The 17,728-nt window shown below is 54.3% G+C and overlaps 1 protein-coding gene across 1 annotated transcript; it reads left to right on the forward strand.

The window, feature by feature from the left end:
• The first annotated feature begins 897 nt into the window (after positions 1 to 897).
• Positions 898 to 16,490, forward strand: MYLK2 (myosin light chain kinase 2). Its single transcript, XM_023220588.2, has 13 exons — positions 898 to 964; positions 1,069 to 1,168; positions 1,659 to 2,079; positions 2,968 to 3,263; positions 5,014 to 5,119; positions 5,793 to 5,886; positions 8,133 to 8,242; positions 8,325 to 8,466; positions 12,640 to 12,710; positions 12,835 to 12,963; positions 13,522 to 13,674; positions 13,823 to 13,955; positions 15,546 to 16,490. Exons 2-13 carry the CDS (start codon positions 1,117 to 1,119, stop codon positions 15,624 to 15,626), a joined length of 1,788 nt encoding a protein of 595 aa, XP_023076356.1. The 5' UTR covers positions 898 to 964; positions 1,069 to 1,116; the 3' UTR covers positions 15,627 to 16,490.
• Positions 16,491 to 17,728: the final 1,238 nt, after the last annotated feature.

The following is a 17,728-nucleotide window of genomic DNA, read 5'->3' on the forward strand; positions in this document are numbered from 1 at the left end:
GATCTTCCTGCCTCAGCTTCCCAAAGTGTTGGGATTACAGGTGTGAACCACTGCATCCGGCCTCTAGAGCTACTTCTAATGCACCCAGGTCTGGCCAGTTCTCAAGGGCCCCCTCTGAGAAAGGCTCTGGGTGACGGAAGGCTCCTTGGATCAGAGCTGTCCCCATCCCATCTTGAACACTTTAGTGGAGGATCCTTGAAAAGACTCTGCCAGCCCCGTTCTTCCATGTGGGTCATGGGTGAGAACTGGATGAGCTCGGGGGAGGGGCACAGAGCACTCTCCATCTCCCATGGCTATTCAGGGCAGCCTCCGTGTCCCCAGGAGCCCGAGAAAAGGACAGTTTCAAAAGGAACAGCTTCCAGGCCTAAGGACATGTTGAGCAAGTGCCCCGAGACAATTTCTTACCCAAAGATGATCCAAGCAGGTCCAGATGTTGGGGCACAGAGCTGGGCACTAGGGTCAGGGACATCATCCCTGGGACTTCGTGGCTTTAGCCAGGTTCTGGGGAGCCCCAGGAGATGTAGCACACAGGTGGGCAGGCCAGGGCTCAGCCTGGGGACACTCTTGCCCTTCAGGCCTACCTGAGTACTCCCCTTCTTCCAGGCCCCCTCTGATCCTGTCCAAGTCAGGGATACTGAGCAAGGCCTGGGGAAAGGGCTGCTCCCCCAGCGCCCCAGATACCCCTCCCTTTTCTCTTCTCGCTTGTTCCAACATCATTCTCCCCCCAGTCGGGCCATGGGAAGAATGCCGTGTCCTCTGAACGGGGGCCAAGAGTGACAGGTGGTGGCAGTCCTAGCTGCATGGCCCCTGGTGTAAGAGATCCTCTCCTCCGTCCCCGCCTTCACTGCCCACACCCCTGCCTCCGCCTCTGCCCACCAGGCCCAATCCCTTACAACTGCCCAGGACTGCTCCTGAGCAGCCGCTGGGAGACAGACGGCCACCAGGTTGCCCCTCTCTACTCCAGGTACCGCTCTCCCTTCAGTTAGCAGGCCTTGGTTTCCTGTCTCACTGCAGCCAGACGAGAGGGGAAATTGGACAGCCTGACACACCCCGCTCTTGTTTCTGCAGCTAGAAAGACTTGAGTTAGACAAGCAGCAGCACACACCTCCCTACCTCATGGCGACAGAAAATGGAGCAGTTGAACTGGGAATTCAGAACCCGTCAACAGGTGCCAAGCTGGGGCAGATGGAGGGAGGAGCTTGGGAAGGGGGGTTTTGAATCCAGGGTTGGGCAGGTTCCTCAGTGGGAGTTCTGTGCCCCAGCCTTCTTTGCATGGTGCATGGGGGACCCAGAAACAGAGGAATCTCTGGCTAGGGTTGGGCTGGGTCCAGGGCCTGTATGAAGCCCTTACTGGAGAGACCAGGAAAATGCGAAGCCACCAGGGATGGCTACTGGGGATGCACCTAAACAGTCAGGGCACGGATGATGGGGGCCACCAAAGCCCACCCAAAGGGCCAGAAGCCTCCCACAGAGGCCCTCCAAGGTTGCAGCAGCTCATCTCTAGGGGCCATCAAGTGGCCCCAGAGACTCAGTGGGACAAGCATTTGCAAGTTGTTGCCTGGGTGGGAACCTGGGCCCAGAGCTGGTCTCTGCCCAGCCTGGGTGGGGAGGGAGGGAAAGGAGGGTGGATCCTGATGGGTATCTCACCTCCTTTGCAGACAAGGCACCTAAAGGTCCTGCAGGTGAAGGACCCCTGGGTACAGGGAAAGACCCTGGCCCCTCAGACCCAAAGAAAGCTCCCGATCCACCCACCCTGAAGAAAGATGCCAAAGCCCCTGCCCCAGAGAAAGGGGATGGTACCCTGGCCCAACCCTCAACTAGCAGCCAAGGCCCCGAGGGAGAGGGTGACAGGGGCGGGGGGCCTGCAGAGGGCAGTGCTGGGCCCCCGGCAGCCCTGCCCCAGCAGACTGCAACACCGGAGACCAGTGTCAAGAAGCCCAAGGCTGAAGAGGGAGCCCCAGGCAGCCAGGATCCTGGAGAGCCCAAGGTGGGCAAGAAGGCAGCAGAGGGTCAAGCAGCAGCCAGGAGGGGCTCACCTGCCTTTCTGCATAGCCCCAGCTGTCCCGCCATCATCTCCAGGTGAATATCCCCTCCTGGGAGTCGGGAGGGGTCCTGTGGCTCCTACCCTAGGGTTCCTGCTTAATTCCCTTGTCTCAGGCATGGTCGTCATCACATTCGGTGCTGGGAATGGTAGTTCTGACATTCAGTTTCCTCTGTCCTGAGCATTGCATCTACCACCTTGTCCCCTGCAGAAACCAGAACCTTGCCATAATTCGTAGAAGGCTGGAATAAGAGAGACCCGCAAAGACCGTCTAGGTTGAACATATCTTCTCTAGGCTTCTGGGATCCAGAGTTCCCCTTACTCCATGGGCTTGGGTCTAGCCAAGGGCAGGATTGAGATGTCAGGCAGAAAGGCTAAAGGTGTCAGGCAAAAGGCTGTGTATTTCCTAGGACATCCAGCATTTTCCTGTTCTTCTTAATATAATTATTGGTAAGATATGAAAAGATGACTAATAACCAGATAGGAGGATCACTGACAATATTTTCATAACCGTAATATAGCACATCTGTGATGCAGTCAGTTATACTTACCTGAATGCTAATGAGGTCATGAATGATATATTGTAAGCCACAATAATAACGCCATATCAATTTGGTAATTATGTATTAATTATATCACAACAGATTTTATGAATCAAGAGCTACATAACTCCCTAGTTGTATCCACATGATGATTAACCATATCAACAATCCTATTAATAGTTATTAATGATTTATTAGTGTGTTGGTAGTCAAGATAATGACCACAGTCATGAACATCCCTTGATTTTGTACCAAGTGAATTTAGCTGTATTACACCATGCATTTGGGATGGGCTTGGATTAGTTCTGCAGATTGCATTGAGACTTGCCTGAGGCCACAGGCTGTGGCTGCTGAGGGCTTCACCTCTGTGTTCTCACCTTCTAGTTCTGAGAAGCTGCTGGCCAAGAAGCCCCCAAGTGAGGCATCAGAGCTCACCTTTGAAGGGGTGCCCATGACCCACGGCCCCACGGATCCCAGGCCAGCCAAGGCAGAAGGAAAGAGCATCCTGGCAGAGAGCCAGAAGGAAGTGGGAGAGAAAACTCCAGGCCAGGCTGGCCAGGCTGAGGTGCAAGGGGACACCTCAAGGGGGATTGAGTTCCAGGCTGTTCCCTCAGAGAAATCCGAGGTGGGGCAGGCCCTCTGTCTCACAGCCAGGGAGGAGGACTGCTTCCAGATTTTGGGTAGGCTGCTTCCAGATTTGGGGGCAGGTGGGGGCTGGGGCTGTCCTGGGGCCATGGGGAGGGAAGGGGGCTGTCAGTCCCAAGTCTCCTGTTCGGCGGTCTGAACTGCCCTGAGCCATGCCTTACCCAGGCCCATTCATCTAAGGGTCGCACAACTCCAGAAAGTATTTCCTTTTTAATGAATACTTATTCATTTGTTTGTTTTAAAAGATAGGATCTTGCTATATTGCCCAGGCTGGCTTCAAACTCCCAGCCTCAAGTGATCCTTCTGCCTCGGCCTACTGAGTAGCCGGGACTACAGGCATGTACAACCATGCCTGGCTTTTTTCAATCTTATTTTTTTAAATTTATTTTTACTTTTAAATTTGGTATTCCCTTTTGATAGGTGTGGAAAGGAAGGCTCAGAAAAGGGAAAATAAAGTGCCCCAAAATATCCAGTGACGACAAGATTTGAACCTGTCAGGCCACCCAGACTCCAGAACCCACTTTTGACTTTTTTCTACTTTGACTAAAGTGGGATTAAAAAAAAGAAAAATCAGGCAGATTATTGGAGCAACATAAACTCTCTGGTCTATGGAATTTGGAGTAAATCTGTAGAAGGGCTCAAATGCCAGACTTACTAGCTAAACTGCACAGTGGGGTGGGGTCATGGGAGCTAGAGAGGGCTCATGAGCTGAGGAGTACAGGTGCCTGTGTGTGGGAGCAGTGACCAAGGAAGCTGGACATGTGCAATGGGGCAGTACTGTGGAGTGGCCTTCATTGATGATTAAACAAGCAGCCCGTGGCTTATTCGTGGGCCGCAGAGAGCTCTGAGCGTGAGTGAGCTTGGCTAGCAGGTGAATAGGGAAAGGGCCTGGGCAGGGGTGCGGCAGGGCTGGGGGTGGGGTGAGATGGGGTCAGGAGAGCCCAGAGTGTCCTGATACCCCCCTGCCTCCAGACTGAAGTGCCCTGGGAGACCCGCCAGCCTGACTGGTGAGCGGCACCGTGCCACCCAGACAGGGTGGGAGGACCTGGCGGCTGGGCGGCAGCCAGGAGCCCTGCCTCCGCCCCTAGCAGCCGCAGAGACCTCCGCCCCGCCCCGAAATTGCATTCTAGGGTGACGGGATCTGAACCAGCTCCAAAGGCCGTCTGATTTATCACCAGCCCGGCTTCCCTGCCGCCTCTTGCTATTTATAAAGAGGTTTCATTTCCCGAGGACAGCCTGCCGCCCTGCCAGCCTTCAGGGCGAGCGGTTCCCCACACTTGTCGCTAGGTGGCAACCTCTCCCCACCAAACAGCCCAGTCCCTGGTCCCGCCCCGCCATAGGCGGTCCGGCCAGCTTATGGTGTTACTAGAATGGCGGGTGGGCAGGTCCCACCGCCTACCCCATCATTCAGACATGGCAACCCCACTGCCCGGCATTCCGCTGTATAGCTGCTGTGTTTGATTGTTTTTGGTGGAAATGCAGAGATAGCTCGGGATGGAGTCCTCATGCCTTATAATGCAGAGGGTTCAAGAAAGCCAAGCTCCCATCCCGTTTGTTCTGCCAGGAGAATCTGGGTCCTCTCTGATAGGGGGTGTTGTGTTGGTGGCAGAACTGACGTTGGAAACTGGGCCCCATAGCCCCTATCCTGGAGCTAGGTGTCTCCCAGGTATCACTTGGTGAACTTAACTTCCCCGGTGGGGCCCAGGCCAGCAGGAGGGGATGGTGCCAAGGGGAATCCTCAGCAGCCCCTGGCACTGACCATGAGGGCTGTGATCTGTCCCCTAGATGATTGCCCACCACCCCCGGCCCCCTTCCCTCACCGCATGGTGGAGCTGAGGACTGGAAATATCAACAGTGAATTCAGTATGAACTCCAAGGAGGCACTCGGAGGGTGAGATCTGGGACCCCAGCTGGGGCACTCATGGACAGAGAGCGCGCCAGGCTCCTGTGGCTTCACATTTCCCCTGTGCAAGGCCCAGACACGCACCCTGCTTAGACATGGCCACGTGGACACATTCAACTCTATGTGGGACACACACTGTGTGCAGCTGTCACATGCTGATGTGCACTCAGTGTTGCTGTCACTTACTCAGACACACTGTCAGCCATTCAGTGCTTCCGTAGGAAATACACAACATTTTCCTGTCTGTCTCAGCTCCAGGCACCACGCTGACCCCCTCATGGTGATTCCTGCTTTGTAAAAAGCCCTGACTCAGTCTTGTACCTCTGCAGATCCTCCCTCTGCCTGAAGGTGCCCTCCCCCAGGGCCCAGGGCCTGCCTGCCCTAAACCTCTAAGGGTCGCATCCCAGGGCCATCCTCCCTACATGCCTGCCCTTCCTGTGCACGTGGTTTGTGTGGTTCAAAGAACCTGCTTCAGCCATTGTCCTGGCAGAACAGCTCACAGCTTCAGGAGGGAGTCGGGGCTGGCTGGAGTGAGTGCTCCCGTCTCACCAAAGGGGATTCAGAGGCACCACTGGGTCTGGGACCAAGTTAGGAACAGAGCAAAGGATGCCACTGACCCTGGTGGGCTCTGCAGTCCCCTTACAGCCTCTTCTCTTTCCAGTGGCAAGTTTGGGGCAGTCTGTACCTGCAAGGAGAAAGCCACAGGCCTCAAGCTGGCAGCCAAGGTCATCAAGAAACAGACTCCCAAAGACAAGGTAGTGAGGTGGGGGGATGGTATCTGCCCAGGATGGGGAGGGGATCCTTGGAGTGGGCACCTCTCGCCTCCCTCCACCGGTGCTGCTGAACCCAGGGCCTGTTATGGGAGTTTGTTGCAGTGAAAATACTACACAGATAGATGGACGGACAGCCCTGCAGGAGGGGCCTGAGGACCCTATCCATAACCAGATACTTCAGTTACTGAACTTATCTGGGGACTTCCCCTTTTAGGCATGGGATATGCATGCCCTCTGGTTCAATTCAACGAACACTGATGAGTGTGGGCTCTGGGCCAGGCCGTGTGCTGGGCACTGGGGATCCCGGAGTGAAGTGGGTGTGGTCCCTACCCTCAGGGAACTGATGCCAAGGTAAACAAGCCTGGCCTAGAGCTTTGCCTCTAGCACCCACAGCCTGGGCTAGGTTCAGAGGAGGCCACGAGCAGCATTTGTTCAAGGAATGAAAGAATGCAGGCAGGTAGAGTGAGGGAGTCTGCCATGTGAGGAGGTAATAGCAACCTCGTATGACCAGAGCTGTCACTCACGGAAACTGGGGGTAGCATGTGGGAGTTCAAGAGAGCTTCTGGCTCAGGCTGAGGGGTCAGGGAAGCTTCCTGGACCAGCTGCCTTTTGAGTGAGGGCTTTGAGGAATGAGGAGACGTTCCAGTAGAGAAGGCAGGGGCAGAGTTTCAGGCAGAGGGGACTACGGGAAGAAAGACTTGAGGGCCAGAGATAGCAGGAGGTGCCGGGGAGTGAGGGTCTAGACATCCCAGACAGAAACTGCAGTGTGGGCACAGGCCTGCTCCCAGCGAGAGCATGAGAAGCAGCTCTAGTCGCTCTAGCCCTAGGTCCCCATTATGGCTCTAAGCACACTGGAAGGAGTGCATTTTCTATGTGATAATGTCCTTCTTTGTCTCTTCCACTCACAGGGCCTGGATCCGTATTATTGACTCCTGGGTCCCAGGCCTCTATCACAGGCTCTGGCTCAGCGTAGATGCTCAGCACCTACCTGCGGCTCAATTAACTGGAGTCAGTTATCAGTTGATAACTATTGAGCATTTTTCCTTACCATCTACTGGGTCAGGGGCTGGGGAAATGCCAGTGAAATAAAAACACCCCCGCCCTCATGGGCTGACATGTTAGAGTGGAGGGAGAGACAATTAAAACAGAAAGCAAAAAAAAAAAAAAAAAAAAGAGAAGAGAAGAGAAAAAAAAAGGCATGGCATCAGGTGCTGAGAAGCTCTAGGAGGGAAAATAAAGCCAGGTAGGGTAGAGGGGGTACAGGGCTGATGAGGGCCCTTTTACATAGGGAGGTGAGATCAGTCCTCTCTGAGAAAGAGGTATGTGAGGTGAGACCTGAATGAAGGAGTGGGTAAAGGCAGAAGGGGAGCCATTCCGGCAGTGAAACAAGGGTTAGTGTTTAACCATTGGATCTGGGTAGGGCAGGTGTGGAGAGAGGCCCGATTTACAGCATTTGCCATTTCCCATGGTGTAAGTATTCCTATTATAGCTGATATATCAGCCTACAGCTGGCTTACGACTTTCTGAAAGTGACAAATAATGGTGTCTTAAACTAGGAAGGCAGTGGTGGAGGAGGTGAGAATGATTGGATGTATAATCTAGCTTGAAGGTAGACGATGTTGAAGAGTTGGGTTGGAGGTGGGATGTGAGGGCGCGAGAGTAAGGGAAGAACTTAGGATGGCTCGTAACTTTTTGTCCTGCACCCTTGGGCGAAGCGTGGGAGTACTTTTGCTGCCAGGCAAGCCGAGAGCAACTCAATTGTGGGGAAGGGACGATGTCTAGGGTCTAATTTTGGACATGATAGATTTGAGATGTCTATTAGATAACGAAGGTAAGTAGACAGAGATATTGGAGTCCAGAATTCAAAGGAGTGCTCAGAGGTTGAGATATGTATTTGGAAATTGATGACTTTGGATAAAATGTAAAGACATGAGACTTGATGCAGATGCCCAGGGAGAGAGCAGAGAGAGGGAAGCGGTGAGGGGGGAGGATGGAGCCCTTGGCATGCTAGTACTCGGGAAGAGCGGGCAGAAGGAAGCTGCTTCAGCAGGCATGACTTGGAGTGGTGAGGACCACAGATGTGGGGCCGGGGAGAGAGGAGAGGCGAGGAGGAGGCTGAGCAGTGATCCGGGCAAGGCTAGCAGGCCTGGTCAAGGGTGTGGGTATGGAGGGTGGGTGGTAGGGAGTGATGGTGTCCAACTGGAACCCTTGACTTCCCTGGTCCCCAGGAAATGGTGTTGCTGGAGATCGAGGTCATGAACCAGCTGAACCACCGCAATCTGATCCAGCTGTACGCAGCCATCGAGACTCCGCATGAGATCGTCCTGTTCATGGAGTAGTGAGTGCCTGAAGTTGGGGTAGGGGCTGGGTGAGGGTACCAGTGGGCACGGAGCAAGCCGTGGAGGGGTCTCTGCACACAGCATCGAGGGTGGAGAGCTCTTCGAGAGGATTGTGGATGAGGACTACCATCTGACCGAGGTGGACACCATGGTGTTTGTCAGGCAGATCTGTGACGGGATCCTCTTCATGCACAAGATGAGGGTTTTGCATCTGGACCTCAAGGTACTGGACTGGGGCCTCCTGGGAAGGGTCAGGGGCAGCGTCCAACCCCCTGAGATCAGTGTTGTCACCAGCCATCCCTCTGCCCTCCCATCTCTCCCTCTCTTCCTTCATCCATCCTTCCCTTCATAGATTCAGAAAGGGTTTATGGAATACTTACCAATGCCAGGAGCCAGGGACACAGCAGGGGGGGGAGGGGGAAAGACATGGTACCAACTTTCATGGAACTTCTAGTCTAGTACTAAGTATTTTTTGAAAGGGTCTTTTGCAGTCCTGTGAGCCCCAAGCTCAGTGTGTTACACAGACAAGTGACTAGTAAGTGTTGCAATAGCACCTGCCTCAGCGTTGGCCCATGACAGGTACTATGAGTGTCTGATCATTTATTCAAAATCAACAAATATTTCTTGAAGTCTTACTTTATGCCAGGCAATGCTCTAGGTGGTGGAGATCCTGTGGCGAACCAAACATAAAAATCCCTGCATTCTTGGAGCTCTCAAATAAGTATAGCATCAGTGCGGCAATGTGCATGAGGTAGGGGCTAACAAAAATGTTTCATGAAAGAATACTGATATCCCTTTTCCTTTTTTTTGAGATGGAGTCTCACTCTCTTGCCCAGGCTGGAGTGCAGTGGTGTAATCTTGGCTCACTGCAACCTCCACCTCCTGGGTTCAAGCGATTCTCCTGCCTCAGCCTCCCAAGTAGCTAGGATTACAGGCACCTGCCACCACACCCAGGCTAATTTTTGTATTTTTAGTAGAGACAGGGTTTCACCATGTTGGCCGGACTGATCTCGAACTCCAGACCTCAAGTGATCTACCCGCCTCAGCCTCTGTAAGTGCTAGGATTACGGCCATGCGCCACTGTGCCCAGCCTCATATCCCTGTTCTGACCTTGCTCAGTACCGAGCACATAGTAGGTCAGGAAGAGCAGATAGGCTTTTGTTTTTTTTTTGTTTGTTTGTTTTTGTTTTTGAGACAGAGTCTTGGTCTGTGGGCCAGGCTGGAGTGCAGTGGTGTGATCTTGGCTCACTGCAACCTCTGTCTTCTGGGCTCAAGCAATTCTTTTGCCTCAGCCTCCCGCGAGGCTGGGATTACAGGCACGTGCCACCACACCTGGCTAATTTTTGTATTTTTAGTAGAGACAGGATTTCACCAGGTTGGCCAGGCTGGTCTCGAACTCCTGACCTCAGGTGATCTGCCTGCCTCGGCCTCCCAAAGTGCTGGGATTACAGGTGTGAGCCACCGTGCCTGGCCGCAGATAGGTTTTATACATTGCAGCAACTCCAGTCAGTTGTCAGTAGCTGTCCAGAGCTCAGTGTGGAGCTCTGGGTGTGGAGCAGGCAAGGGCAGCCAGGAGTGCAGGGGGTTGGCAGTCCTGATGGCAGGTATTAATGCTGTGGGTTAAGTGGCAGGACATGGAATCTTAATGTGGAGGCATGTGAGCAGCCATCAGCAAAGTGGATGGTAGTTTCATTCACTCATTCCATAAGCACATGCTGGGTATTTTCTTTAATTCATTCGTTAAGCACGTGCTGGGTACCTGCTCCTGGAAGGCCTGGTGCTAGGCATAGGGACTATGAAGGAAATGGTCCCTGTCTCATGGAGCCTCCAGGGGAAACATTCATAAAACAGTGACTAACTAAATAGGTCACTTTAAGCAATGAAAAGTGTATGAGAAAATACGCAAGAGTAATGAGGAATCGCACTGGGTGAAATTGAAGTTGGCACGGCTCTGAAGCAGACAGGGAGATGCTGTTGCTGCCTCTAACACCTGTCCCAGTTGTGCTCTGTGACTGATGCTGCCTGAGTGAGGGTGCCATCTTCCCAACAGTTCCCTGGGTTAGGCGTGTTAGTATCACTGCCACTGACAGAGGAGGACACAAGCAGTGAGGAGGTGGGTTTCAGTGGGGCCAGAGTGGATGCAGGGAATTTAGATGCTGATAGAGTACGTAAGCCAGGAGAGAGATGCTGGAGTCTTGAGCCAGAGTGTCAGTTGGGGAGGGAAGGGAAAGGGACCAGATGGAGGATACATTTTGGACATAGAGCCAATCTGATGTGCTGAGGGTTTGCATGTGTGAGGGTTAGGAAAAGAAAGGATCAAGTGTGAGTCCTGAGTTACTGGACAGATGGTGGCCCCTTCACTGAGCCAGGGGCAGTTGGTGCCTGCATGATGACATTGGAAGCCTGCCTTTCGCTTGTGAAGGCTAATTGCTTTGGGGTAGAAGAGGGTCCCCCAATTAAAATGCAGTGCTCTGGGAAGAAGCTCAGTCGTGAGCCTCTATATCTAAAACGTGTTTTTTTTTTTCAGGATAACTATACATTTTTCATCAAAAAAGTGTTTCACAGTCAAGTAGGTTGAGTGCACTCCAGCCCACAGGCCATGTCCTGGGTCTCTGAGGGCCTTCTATGTGTAGACGGAGAATCTCTGAAAGGAGATTTGAGTCTGCTTCATTTCTCCAAGTGCTTGTACCCTGGGACCCTTCTTTTCTTTCCTGTTTTGTGGGACACCAGGCCAGGCTATTAAAATCATTCATATCTACTCTGAGTTAATCTATCAGTTGTTAAAGTGCCTTCGGAAAGTGTCTCATTAGGGGACTTGAGTCAAATGCCCACAGAGCCCAGACAAATAACAACAGCATGTTGAATGGGAGGGATCGGGGGGTGGTGGCGGCCACGGGAGAGCTGGAGGACGTTTGTCCCATCTCAGGCTGTCAGTGGCAACTTGCTCCAAGGCATGTGGCCCATGTGGCCAGGGCTTCCGGTGTTTCAGGAGGTGCTGGAATTCAGGGTTTTTGTGCAAAATCTCCTGCCTTTGAACCATTGTTAACTTAAAAATGTTTATACCCTGCAACCTCAGATTAGTCCTGTGTCCTTGTGTGATAGGAAGAGGAAACGGAGGCCCAGAGTAGAGAGGAACTGGGCTTATAGTAACGTCATCCATGTGTTCACTTGTGCATGGGACACAGGTTTCCCCTGAGCCTTGGCTGAGCCCCTACTGGGTGCCTTTGTTAGACTCTGAGGGTGGGACCCAGGAGGCCAGGAGAAGATGGTCCCTGGCCTGGAAGAGCCAGCCCTGTAGTGGTGGTATCAGAACATCACAAGGCCAGTGCTGGAGTCAGTCCCACATTCGTTTCCTGGCTCTGTCGCTTACTTGCTGGGCAACTGTGACCTAGTCACTTCTGTGCCTGAGCCTCAGCTTTCTCAGCTGTCAAATGGGAATGGATGGTAATAGTATCTCAGTGTCACAGTTTCATCTCAAGATAACCGTGTGTGCCTCCTAGATCTTTGGGAAGGACTGGGGAGCTAAAGTGAGAAAGTGAGTGGACCAGGCCTTACGTTTTGTAGCTCGTCATCATCACTAATTGGGGAGACAAGAGTAGCTCATCTTCCAGCAACCCTGGAGTGGTTTGAAGCCCCATGTTCCCGAGAGGAAGACTCTCCGGAACTGAGCTGGCATCCTTTCTCTCCTCTCTGGAGCTTCATGTATCTGGTGGTGGCCCTGCACTGGCCCCCCAGCCCGGGGCAGGGAGTAGCAGGCTATCATGCCTCCTCTCCACAGGCTTCTGTTTCCCCATCCTCAGAACTGCTAGAATGTGGTGGTTCTTTCATGGCCTTAGATGGAGGGGATCCCACCTGACCCCATCACGGCAGGTCCTGTGCTTCAAGGCCTCGCAGAAGCCCCTCTTGGGGGACTTGCCTCAAGATCTCTCTGTAGCCGGGCGCGGTGGCTCACGCCTGTAATCCCAGCACTTTGGGAGGCCGAGATGGGCGGATCACGAGGTCAGGAGATCGAGACCATCCTGGCTAACACAGTGAAACCCTATCTCTACTAAAAATACAAAAAAATTAGCCAGGCGTAGTGGCGGGCGCCTGTAGTCCCAGCTACTCGGGAGGCTGAGGCAGGAGAATGGCATGAACCTGGGAGGCGGAGCTTGCAGCAAACCGAGATCGCGCCACTGCACTCCAGCCTGGGGGCAGAACGAGACTCCGTCTCAAAAAAAAAAAAAAAAAAAGATCTCTCTGTGCCCAGAGCAGGCAGGGCTGGAGGGTCTCTGGCAGCTGCCCACTCTGGCAGCTTAGACCTCTGCCTCAGGGAGCCTGGGGCTTGCATGGGCCTGGTGGGAGAGGGAGGGTAAGCTGGTCAGAGGCCAACCCAGGCCACCCCCTTTCTCCTCAGCCAGAGAACATCCTGTGTGTCAACACCACGGGGCATTTGGTGAAGATCATTGACTTCGGCCTGGCACGGAGGTACCACCCGGGTGGGTGGGGAGGGCAAAACAAGACTCTGAGGTTGGCAGGGGATGGGGGTGCGGTGGAGGGGGCATGGGTACAGGCCGGGAGCTGTGCTCTGAGCCCTTGGTCTCACCTCCAGGTATAACCCCAACGAGAAGCTGAAGGTGAACTTTGGGACCCCAGAGTTCCTGTCACCTGAGGTGGTGAATTATGACCAAATCTCCGATAAGACAGACATGTGGAGTATGGGGGTGATCACCTACATGCTGTGAGCTCCGAGGCGGGTCGTGTTTATGGGGTTGGTGGGGCATGGGGGCAAGCGGCTGAGGCCAAGATTGGCCCTGGGGTCCTGGTAAGGTGGTCCCACCTCCCCTATCCCTCAGTCAGAGGTCTGCTGGGGTTGGGGGTGCTAGGGAGAACAGGAAAGGGGAACGTGGTACCCATTTTATAGATGGAAAAACCAAGGTCCCTATAAAGGCATCTGGACAGCAGATCTCGGATGACCTGGGGTGGGCAGGGGGCCAGTGGACATTTCCTATGTTTTCACCACATACCTTGCACTCGTCATTCCTCATCTTCACTGTCACCTGGGAAGCTGGGATGATTATGCCCATTTTACAGATGAGAAGAGTGAGGCTCAGAGAGGGGAGGTGACTTACCCAAAGTCACCCAGCCAGATTCAAACCCAGGTCTGTCCCACGAGAGGCTGGGGGTCTTTTCAGCACATGGCGCTGCCTCCTAGGATCTGCCCCGTTCCCTACCCTCCTGAAGGTGACTCAACACCTGCAATCTCACCTCCCTGCCCTCTGCTATCCCCTCCCTCTAGGCTGAGCGGCCTCTCCCCCTTCCTGGGAGATGATGACACAGAGACCCTAAACAACGTTCTATCTGGCAACTGGTACTTTGACGAAGAGACCTTTGAGGCTGTATCAGACGAGGCCAAAGACTTTGTCTCCAACCTCATCGTCAAGGACCAGAGGTGAGGCTCACCCCAGAACCTGAACTGTATGTGTGCAACCTTAGTGTGTCTGAGTGCTGGCAGGGCAGGAGCCGGGTAGAGAGGCCAGCTCAGCCCATGGGGCCTCATGAGCATGCAGCCCACCCTCACCATGCTGCCTCTCCCCCAGGGGCCGGATGAGCGCAGCCCAGTGTCTCGCCCACCCCTGGCTCAACAACCTGGCAGAGAAAGCCAAGCGCTGTAACCGACGCCTTAAGTCCCAGATCTTGCTTAAGAAATACCTCATGAAGAGGCGCTGGAAGGTACCGCTGGATTCGGGGTGGGGAGGAGGGAGGACTCTGGAGTGGGAAGAGCTCCTGGCACCAGATCCCAGCCTCCACCATCCCTGCCTTGGCAGGTTCTGTTGACCAGGCCGGGCCCTGTATGGAAGACAGGGTTTACTTTTCTGTTTTTGCCCTGGACTGGCTCCTGTCCTGGAGTGGAGACCTCCACCCAGCCTTCCACTCAGCCCCACCCAACTGGGGCTCTGGCTTCCTTCCTTCATTTTTCAAATATTTCTTGAGTACCTGCTACTTCTAGGCATTGGGATATAGGAGTGGACAAAAGAGACAAAGATCTGTCTTTGTGGACTTACTTTTGGTGGGAGGTGGGGCATTTTCTGTCTTTTTTTTTTTCTTTCAATACAGAGTATTACTCTGTCACCCAGGCTGGAGTACAGTGGCGTGGCGTGATCTTGGCTCACTGCAACCTCCGCCTCCCGGGTTCAAGCAATTCTCCTGCCTCAGCCTCCCAAGTAGCTGGGATTACAGGTGCCTACCACCACACCTGGCTAATTTTTGTATTTTTAGTGGAGACAGGGTTTCACCATGTTGACCAGGCTGGTCTTGAACTCCTAACCTTGTGATACGCCCGCCTTGGCCTCCCAAAGTGCTGGGATTACAGGTGTGAGCCACTGCGCTCGGCTGAGGTGGGGCATTTTCTAGAGCCCTGGGGAAATAGGGTTAAAGAAGGGTTTTAGAAAAAAAATAAGGGCCATCTGCCAGGAGAGAGGTTGCACTTTTATTATTCTTATTTTTTTTAGAGACAGGGTCTCACTCTGCCTCACTGGCTGGAGCACAGTGGTGCCATCATGGCTCACTGCAGTCTTGACCTTCTGGGCTCAAGTGATCCTCTCCTTTGGCCTCCTGAGTAGCTGGGACCACAGACACATGCCACCATGTCCAGTTAATATTTTAAAAATATTTTTGTGGAGATGAGGTCTCACCATGTTGCTCAGGCAAGCAATCCTCCTGCCTCGGCCTCTCAAAGTGTTGGGATTACAGGTGTGAGCCACTGTGCCCAGCCTGCACTTCTACATAGTGGGGTCAGGAAGGGCTCACTGAGAAGCATGTGAACAAAGACCTGAAGGTGGGGAGGGGTGAGCCATGCCAATCTGAGAGAAGAGTATTCCAGGCAGAGGGAGGAGCCAGTACAAAGACCCTGAGGCAGAGGTGCAGTTGGTGAGTTTGAGGAACAGGTAGGAGGCCAGTATGGATGGAGTGGAGTGAGCAAGGAGGTAAGGAATGAAGTCAGAGAGGAAGAGGGGCAGAGCAGGTGGAGGGACTCATCAGCTATGGCAAGGGGTTTATGTTTTACGTGGAGCAAAACTGGAGCCATGGGAGTGTTTGGAGCAGAGCCATCCTCGGTTCAGGTCTGGCTGACCTATCCATTGAGTGAGGGAAGGACTCCTGGACAATGCCGTGTCATGGCGCCTCCTGTGGCCGTTTTAGGCACTGCGCCTTCCCTAGCCTGTGACCCTCCTGGACTGCAGGGGACTTAGAGGATGCTCAGACACCCTGCAGCTGCCCCCCTGCCCTGGTGTTAACTGGGGCTCCCTGTCTTCTATTCTCTAGAAAAACTTCATTGCTGTCAGCGCTGCCAACCGCTTCAAGAAGATCAGCAGCTCGGGGGCACTGATGGCTCTGGGGGTCTGAGCCCTGGGCACAGCTGAGGCCTGGACGCAGCCACACTGTGGCCGGGGCTGAGGCCACACAGCCCAGAAGGCCAGAGAAGGCAGCCAGATCCCCAGGGCAGGCTCGCCAGGACAAGGCTGTGCCAGGCTGGGAGGCTCGGGGCTCCCCACGCCCCCGCGCAGTGACCGCTTCCCCGATGTGAGCCGCCTTGGAGTGTGGCCTCCCCAGACAGGGCTCCAGCCAGTCGGCCACACCCCAGACTCCAGGCCCCTGTTGAAGCCACTCCCGGTTCCCTCCCCAGCTCCGCATCTTTGAACTGTCGCCGTGGTGACCCCTGCTTTTCCCCACTGGGAGCATCCTCAGCCTGGGCCTGCTCCTAGCCGGGGTGCCATGGCTGGGGGCTCTCAGCATGTAGGGCTTCTATGGTTGTGGATGGGAGGCTCCTGGCGGGGCAGGAAGGCCGCAACGCCGATTCCTAAGGCCCAGCTGCCAGGGGAGACAGAGCAGGCTTTGTGAGAGAGGACCTCTATGCCCCCGCCGCCTCCCCACTCCCAGCAGATAAGGCCGAGCCCACACCATCTGGCCCAGGCTGGCCCCCACCCACCTTCCTTGCGACCACCAACACACAGGAACTCTGTGTGAGAAAGAGGGCGCCCAGCCCAGGCCTGGTGGAGGGGGAGGGGAGAAGCCAGGGGACACAGGAGACCACCCCCGAGCTTGCCTCAGGGCCAAGCCAGCCCAACCCAACCACTGGGGGTCCCCATCTCGGGGATCACCCATGGCCTCAGATGATGGGGTCAGCAGGCCCAGGAGAAGTAGGAAGGCCATGGGGCAGCCCCCAACCTGCTCTCAGCTTGTGCCTTGTAAATAAATGTACAGGTTGGATGTGGCCCCCTTCTCTCTGTGTGCCTGCAGTGGTGTGAGGTCGCCGATGACCACAGTTCACTGAGCACCTGCTGTGTGCCGGACACTTTAGCGACATCCGTCAGCTCATAGTGCAGTGGTTCATGCAGGCTCAGGTGCCAGACTTCGCAGCATATGATGTGGGCAGGTGGCTTCTGCATGTTGTGCCTCAATATCTTCACCTGTGAGAGGGCGGTCACAGCAACAGCCGACACTGGGTGTGTGATTACTGTGTGCCCAGCTTTACTTAAAGCACCTGTGCGTGTGTTAACTCATTTACTCCTCACAGCAAGGTTAAGGGCAGGTGTTATTTATTTGTTTGTTTGTTTGTTTATTTATTTATTTAGATGGAGTCTCACTCTGTCGCCCAGGCTGGAGTGCAGTGGTGTGATCTTGGTTCACTGCATGCAACCTCCGCCTCCCGGCTTCAGGTGATTCTCACGAGGCAGGTATTATTCCTGTTTTACAGAGGGAGAAACTGAGCCAGAGAGAGTGTGCTAGGATCTACCTCATAGGGTGGGGCCATGGCTGCAGCATCAGTCAGACTGAGCTAAGGCACACAGGGCTGTGCTTGGCTCAGGGAACGATAATGTTCTTATCCTTACTCCACAAATGAAGAAACTGAGGCTCAGAGAAGAGAAGGAACTTGAATGCTACTCAACAAGTCAGGGACTGGGGCTTGAAAGGAATTTTTCCGTCTCCCAGAGCAGGGCTCTGCCCAGGCGTTCCCTCTGCCTCTCACCAGGACAGGGTGTAAGCAGAGAGCCTGGTCTCCAGGTGGAGGCCAGGTCTGGCAGGCCTGTGATGGGTCTGCAATGAGGGCTTCAGGGGAGAGGACTGTTCTCTGCTTTTTCCCAGTGGTCACAGCCACCTCACCCTAGCAGTGCAGGGCAGGGGAGGCTCCATCTGGGGGAAGCCCAGAGAGCAAGGGAGCTGAACCCTGATAGGGTGCAGCCTTTCTGGCTGTGAGGATGACTGAGAAGTGGGGCTGGCCTGTGGGAACAGAGAGGTTCCAGCAGGAAGAGCAGAGACAGCAGTTAACACACATTCAGCACCCGCCGGCTGCTGGCCCTGGGCGCCACATTGTGTTGACGATCACATCGGCTGCACACGGTGACTCTGCAAGGTGTTGTGTTGTGTCCATTTCTCAAAGTGGGGAGCCAAGCCTCAGAGAGGTTCAGCTACTTGCTCAGGGCCACATAGCTAGTCAGTGGCAGAGC

Source organism: Piliocolobus tephrosceles, chromosome 20 (genome assembly GCF_002776525.5).
Source record: "Piliocolobus tephrosceles isolate RC106 chromosome 20, ASM277652v3, whole genome shotgun sequence".
Taxonomy (NCBI): Eukaryota; Metazoa; Chordata; class Mammalia; order Primates; family Cercopithecidae; genus Piliocolobus; species Piliocolobus tephrosceles.